General features: G+C 38.6%; 1 protein-coding gene across 1 annotated transcript in view; it reads left to right on the top strand.

Moving 5' to 3' along the window:
• The window catches only part of LOC107667033 (ADP-ribosylation factor-like protein 8B-A), a 14,038-nt gene that overhangs the window by 3,854 nt on the left and 3,067 nt on the right, over positions 1 to 7,117 (top strand). The window contains exons 2-5 of the mRNA XM_016458613.1: positions 5,146 to 5,226; positions 5,339 to 5,412; positions 5,519 to 5,612; positions 5,699 to 5,766. Of these exons, the coding sequence (XP_016314099.1) occupies positions 5,146 to 5,226; positions 5,339 to 5,412; positions 5,519 to 5,612; positions 5,699 to 5,766 (317 nt within the window). The remainder of the gene's footprint in view (positions 1 to 5,145; positions 5,227 to 5,338; positions 5,413 to 5,518; positions 5,613 to 5,698; positions 5,767 to 7,117) is intronic.

Below are 7,117 nucleotides of genomic sequence, written 5' to 3'. Positions count from 1 at the left end.
ATATATATATTCTGAACCCCATGTGGATTTACACAAACTGAGAAAGTCAAAAAGTGTTACTTTGTGCCCCGCTCTCCCCTACCTCTGTAAATAAATACAATATAAATTCACGTCTCGCGCACTTTAATGCCCTTTGAATGTAACGTGTACGTTCCCTTGGAACTGGAATCATTTCATGTGAAGTCCACTTCACAGGGCACTTGCGGTCGAATAAGACAACGCTTGAATGCTGCCTGAACAAGAGACCTCCTTACCGAAGGGAAAGTGTTGACTGGTGTCACTATCTCGCGAACGCGCCGGCGGATCTCCACCAAATTCGGGGGCTATCGACACGGGGTTGGTCTCATTTCGAAAGCGGGCCTCTAGACGTACACTCGATTCGCGTTCGAGAGGGTTCCTCGAGCTGAAGGGATCCCCCGAATTTGGTGCGGATTAGCTGCGCCATTACGGAGTTATTGCCGTTCAAAGTTTCAGTGGTTTTCCATAGACTTAAGCTTTAAAGCGTTTCATCCAGGTCGCCAGTAGCAAACAATGGAGCCCGCTCTTCTGGACAAACTAAGTAATTACACCATTTCAAGCATTTTATCTGCGTTATATGTTCTGTAAAAAAAAATTTCATATCAGCTGCATATCGGCGGCATATTCGCCGATACCGATATATCGGCGACAGGCTCATATCGGCCGATAATATCGGCAAAACGATATATCGGTCGGGCTCTAATTATAATAGTATTGTGCAATGATCAAAAACATTCTTAAATGGTGAAGAAACAGATTTTCTGAGTTACTCTGATGCATCTTTAACCCTTTCCCCTTAATGTGGACATAGCATCAGTTCTTATCTTTAAAGTATAGCTGCAGAATTACTTCTTGCAGAATTACTTTTTGGTTCATTTAAAGGCACTTTATGTTTGGGAGCCGGTCTAATTGTGTTTTTAGTGCATGGTGTGGTGTGAGGGTCATTCAACCTTATTTTTATGTCTTAATGATAGCATTCTGCATAGTGTTCATTGGATGATCCAGTTTTACTCTATTATTACACATTTCTTTGAATCAGTGTTAAAAACAGTTGTGCTGCTTAATTTTTTTTGTGGAAACTATGATAGTTTTTTCAGGATTCTTTAATGAATATAAAGTTCAAAATAACAGAATTTATTTGAAATCAAATATTTTTAGCAATGTGAAAGTAATGTATATATTCAGTGTACAGTCACCATTAAAATGTTGTAGCACTGTATGTATTTGTGTGTGTGTGTGTTTTTGTGAGTTTAGACAATGTGGGAGTTTCTGCAATTAGTCACAAGACTCCTGTTCTTCCTGGTCACGTGACATCCTCATCATGTGATTTGGTGCATGAGTACACAATAAGATAATGTGCTGGTCACAGTAGTTCAGTTACATTTCTTCTTTATCTGCATTGGTAGAAGGCTAGATACTGTAAGGTTAAAATGTGTCTTTTAATGTGGTAAACTGAGAAAGCTTTTCAGATTTCAATTGTATTGCTCAAAAGGCTTAGGTGTTCAGTGTGAGCATTTTCCTTGTTTGATGCATGTATTTGTAGTTCTGTCTTCTGTAATGACTTCTTTCAAACTGTTGGAGAGCACGTAGGGCTGGACGATATGGCCAAAATTTATATCACGATATGCGCGTTCTTATCATTCTTCTGTTGCGCTGCTTGTCTATTTCTCTTCAAAGCACCAACTTAAAATGCCTATTTTGGTTTGATTGCTTGTGTCACATGAGAAAATAAATAATTTTGCCTTACTGATGCAGTAGCCTATTTAATGCGGGTGCGGTTCAGGTCGCGGTCTTTATGTCAAACGGGTCGGGTACAGAATTAAATTGGTGCTGGCTGCTGTCGGATAACGGGTCGGGTGTTCTGTTGTGTACTGCGGATGCAGGTTTACCTAACAGGACCCGTGCAGGACTCTGCTTTAAACTGCTTTGCGTCTCTCCGTCAGATAACCTCACCTGCATGATGCGCCATTTACGGTTATTTCCCGGTATTTCCTTAAACCGACACACATCAATTTATTTAGATTTTTTTTTCAGTTTATGAAAATGTTTTTTGAAATATCGAAATATCGGAAATGTGTTTAAAAATCATATCACCGTTATTGAAAAAGATTATATCGCGATACATATTGATATTGAATTATTGTCCAGCCCTAAGAGCACGTATGGATTTTCTTGAAAAAAATTTCAGAATGTTCCTCTCCCGAATAGGTCTGATTGACCTTTTGACTGAGAGTTCTTTGAAGCTCAAGATATTCTGCGTGCCTGGCATGCTTATGAGTCATGAATATGCTTAAAGGGAAGTCTTGAATTCTGGAGCCCCTTCATAAGCAGTGGTGTACATATCATGTGATTAGGAAAGTCAGATTCATCACCTAAATTTCATGAATTGGTCACATTAGCCCACTTTTTTTTACATGTTGCATCATGTAATTTGAATATTCATTGGGAATATTTCTCTTGGATTTTTGATATTGTTTGGTTCAACTGAACAGGGCCAATGCAGCAAATGCAAAGTTCATGCAGTAAAAGAATACATTCCAGAATATAGGACTTAATAAAATATTAAGCTGCATTTTCTGATTAAAAGTTGACATATTTAATCAGGACCCTGGACCACCAAACCAGTCATAAGGATCCATTTTTTGATTGATTTTATGACCCTTACTGAATAAATAAGCTTTCCATTGATGTATGGTTTGTTAGGATAGGACAATATTTGGCAGAGATACAACTATTTGAAAATCTGGAAACTGAGGGTGCAAAAATATCAAAATATTGAGAAAATCACCTTTAAAGTTGTCCAAATTAAGTTCTTAGCAATGCATATTACTAATAAAAAATTATTTATGATAGGAAATTTACAAAATATCTTCATGGTACATGATCTTTACTTAATATTCTAATGATTTTGGGCATAAAAGAAAAATCGATCATTTTGACCCATACAATGTATTGTTGGCTATTGCTACAAATATACTTGTGCTACTTATGACCGGTTTTGTGGTCCAGGGTCACATATTACTAGATGTGGAAAAGCAGGCAAGAGGGAATTTCCTTCATCAAGGCAGACCACCTCAACTCTGAATCACAGAAGGTGGTTTAAACATGTTTCTTTTTTATTTAGTAAATATGAATTCCTGATTATATAGAAAGAAACACATAATTGTTATTATTATTTAATATTTTTATAGATATGTAAGGCAGTAAGGTACGGAAAAACAGTACAGATTTTAAAAATATATATTTATTTGTTTATTTTGTGTTTTCTGACCTGACATACTGCAGCTGAATTTGTTTGTTGCATCATGTAATGAATTTCTGCCTCACAGCCTCCAGGTGAACAGTTTTTGCTGTCTTCACTCCACCATCTCTATATAAACTCTTGCTGTTTAATTATTTCAGCACCTCAGGTGGAAATTGCATCTTCTGAGGTGGCCATGTGTGAACTGATATCTCATTAATTGTTCATATGGAGCAACAAGTGCAATTATGTTTTCATCAGGGCACAGAGATGCGGGAGCTTCTTCCCTGCGCTATTTGCACCTGGTGCTCAAACAAACTCTGTCAGAATATCTTTTTGAAGCATCTTTGACTTACCCAGCTCTGTCTGGATCTCTCTGAGCAATGAAGGCTGATAGTATGAAGGAGCTAGTTATCTTTCTCCCTGTTGCCAGACAGCCTGAGATAGAGTGCTGACTCAGTATCCTTTGTTCACTATTAGCTGCAAGAGCCATGCAGCCAGAGATGTTGACACCGCAATCCTTAGCTATTTTTTGTATGGTGTACTGCAGGGAAACATGCATATTCTCAGTTATTTTCCAGTTATACTTTTAAATAAAGTAAAATTCAGCAAACAATGTGGAACCAATTAAATAAGAAACGAATGTTTAAAAAAACTTCCAAAATCACCTTAGATAAACGGCAAAAGTCAACAGGCTTTTCAAAATCCAAAATATCGCCAAACAGGCGCTTTTGCAATTCGTTTCGAAACTAAATCATCCGCGATCGTCTTGTCTGTCTCACCTCACTCTTCTTGTCAGTCAGCTCGACTCACTCTCCTCACTGGAGAAATGAAATCTGATCTGTGATGCGACTGTCGTTCGGCACGCTGCATTGAGCAGCCGCGTTCAGTTTTTAATTGTAGTGTCTGTTCTTTTACTGTACTAAAAGATTTTTATTTCTATAAAAAATCTAAACGACGGTGGGGGTCGGTGACGCGGTGGGCAAGTGACGTAACCGGTGTTGCGGCTTAACACCGGTATCACCGTCAACACTGTCTATCGCGGCAAGCCTACATGATATAGCTACCTTTACTACAAATTCAATATTGGCATATTTTGTTATTATCAGGCTGACGCAGATAATTGCTATTATTAGCCAATGGAGGGAATTACATCTGCAGATATGACTATGCAGTCAAGAACTGAATGAGTATGTCAGAATGCTGGGAGGTGGTCCTAATGTTTAAAAAGTTTTACTGGCAACAGCATGACAAATAAGGGAAAGTGTTTATGGGGAGGGGATTTTCCCCATTAAAGGCAGACCACATCAAAACTGATTCAATACAGGAAAGGTGGTCTTGTGGTTTAGATGTGCAATTCAAATAGTCCTGGCTCATTAGTGGTTATTAATGACGTGACTTATAGTACAAAAGATGAATTGCTTTATGGGATGACAGATTTCTTTTTGTTGTTTAAATAAACATGAGGAATGCATGAACTTCTTTTGCAACCGCAAAATTACACATCAATTTACAAGCTCTCAAATAGTTAACGTTTGGTGCTATGATGGTGTTGATTGCACATTTTTCTGTGCGATGCAGGCACAAAACCTTTACTTGGCAGAAGAGTTGACAGTGGCAGTGACCTGAATTTGAGAATTTCGATAGGTTAGTACAGTAGCTGGCAATATACCACGCAGAAATTTCCTGGCTTGATTTTTGTTTAAACTTTCACTATGAATCATAGATCAAAAAAATGTTTCTGATGGGAGGCCCTTAAATACCAGTGACTGCAGGCCTACGCTTATAGCAACAGGAAAAGAAATTGGGCGTCACAACCACCAAAAAACAAAACTGTTTAAGGTGAAATAATGAAAGCAGTTCCATCTCTTTTTTTTTCCCCCCAGTCAGGCCAGTTCAGCGAAGACATGATTCCAACTGTCGGGTTCAACATGAGGAAGGTCACAAAAGGCAACGTCACCATCAAGGTTTGGTCCTAACTGTTAATCTTGGCTTCTTAGGATTCAGGAGAAATATAAGGTGCAAGATTTTTTGTAAATAATAAATACTTAAACTAACATGGGTCTGATTATTGTGCAGATCTGGGATATTGGAGGTCAGCCGAGGTTCAGGAGCATGTGGGAGCGATACTGTCGTGGGGTGAATGCAATAGTGTAAGTATTAATGCATCCATCTTCTGTGAGGGAAAGAGGACAGTATTCTTAATTATAAAGTAATAAAATGTGCATTCTTTCATTTCTTTTTCATTTTCTCTCAAAGGTACATGGTGGACGCAGCAGACCAGGAGAAGGTTGAAGCTTCCAGAAACGAGCTGCACAATCTTTTAGACAAGCCACAGTTACAAGGAATCCCTGTAAGCCACTTGTCCTTGTTTTTACAGCACATCATTGCTTAAACATCTTCATTGCATCAGTTCTTATGAATGTTTTTGTGTTTCAGGTGTTGGTGCTCGGGAATAAGAGAGATCTACCTAATGCGTTGGATGAGAAACAGCTAATTGAAAAAATGTAAGAAGCTCTACACCACTCAGGCAGTAGATGATTTTCCACTGCTTTTTGAATTAAAGTGCCCCTATTATGGGTTATGAAAGGTTCATATTTTGGTTTTGGGAGTCCCCAAAAACAGGTTGACATGCATGAGAGGTCAAAAAAACACTTTCATTGTCTTATAATATGCATTTATTTTTACCTTATTTGCTCAATGACTCCCAAACGATTCGCTCAACGATTAATTTTTCCAAACCCCTCCTTTGCATGATGCTAATCTGTGGTGATTGGTCCGATTGGTCAATTTCATTTCCATTTCATCATGGCTGTAATGCCTGATAAAGTAGCGTATGTGAGCACAGTGCTGCTTTGTGTACAGCGTTACCGGTGAAACAGCTATTTTTACCGCTCCAAAAGTGGCACCTAGTGGCAAAGAATGAATTTGCATTTTCAAATCCGAGGGTAAAAATGGATTTACCCTCATAGTAGTCTCGCGTAGCCAGATCTTCAGACTGACGGCTGAAGGTCTGGAATCCATGGCAGCTTTCATTGGCCAAGGCCCACCCATGAGGCCGTTTGACTGACATGTCAAACAACCAATCACAGTTCGTTTTGTTCATCGTCACGTTTTGGGGCGTGGAAATGTCGCCACAATAACAGACCGGTGTGTAAAACTCTAGGACGTATTTTAAAGATTCTATGCCACGAACTGAAATTTTTTCACATACATTTGAAAATCCAGTATTTAGTTGATCCTGATAAGCACTCGTCGTCACAGTTGTAAACATGACAGCTTTCTTCTTTCGTGAGGGGGTTTGGCGGCACGGCATCTTTGTTTCCAGGCTGAACTTTAAAGAACGCGACACACACGTCTCCCGGAAATCCTGTATAATTCAACCAATCCGACGACGACTTCGAAACTCCTGAAGTGTTTCCACTTTTGTGTGCCATATGCATCAGACGTTTAGCCAATGGTCCGTGGGTGTGACGTCTGAGGCTGAGACTAAGTTGATACATAATTCAGTCATCTAATAAATGAATGAATGAATAAATAAAATAAAAAAAGAAAAGAAAGAAAACTAAAATAAGGCTTAATTCTTTGACTTGACCTTGAAAATGAAATGCTTTTGTGGCAAACATGGAAACAAGCAGGAAGGATGAACAAATGAGATGGACTAACCAAGATACAAATATATTTTTTATTTTTTTTTGGAGAGTGCTATTGATTCTGTCAAAGACACTAATCATACAAACAAGGCAAACATCAACTGTGCTGGCTTTATGTGTAAATATTAAATGTATAACTTGACTGTATTGTTTCTTTAAAGCAGTGGTTCCCAATCCTGGTCCTGGAGAACCCCCAACACTGCAC

Source organism: Sinocyclocheilus anshuiensis, unplaced genomic scaffold (genome assembly GCF_001515605.1).
Source record: "Sinocyclocheilus anshuiensis isolate Anshui unplaced genomic scaffold, SAMN03320099.WGS_v1.1 scaffold615, whole genome shotgun sequence".
NCBI classification, from domain to species: Eukaryota; Metazoa; Chordata; class Actinopteri; order Cypriniformes; family Cyprinidae; genus Sinocyclocheilus; species Sinocyclocheilus anshuiensis.
The sequence above is the reverse complement of the archived record's forward strand: the minus strand, read 5'-3'. Positions and strand labels throughout refer to the sequence as shown.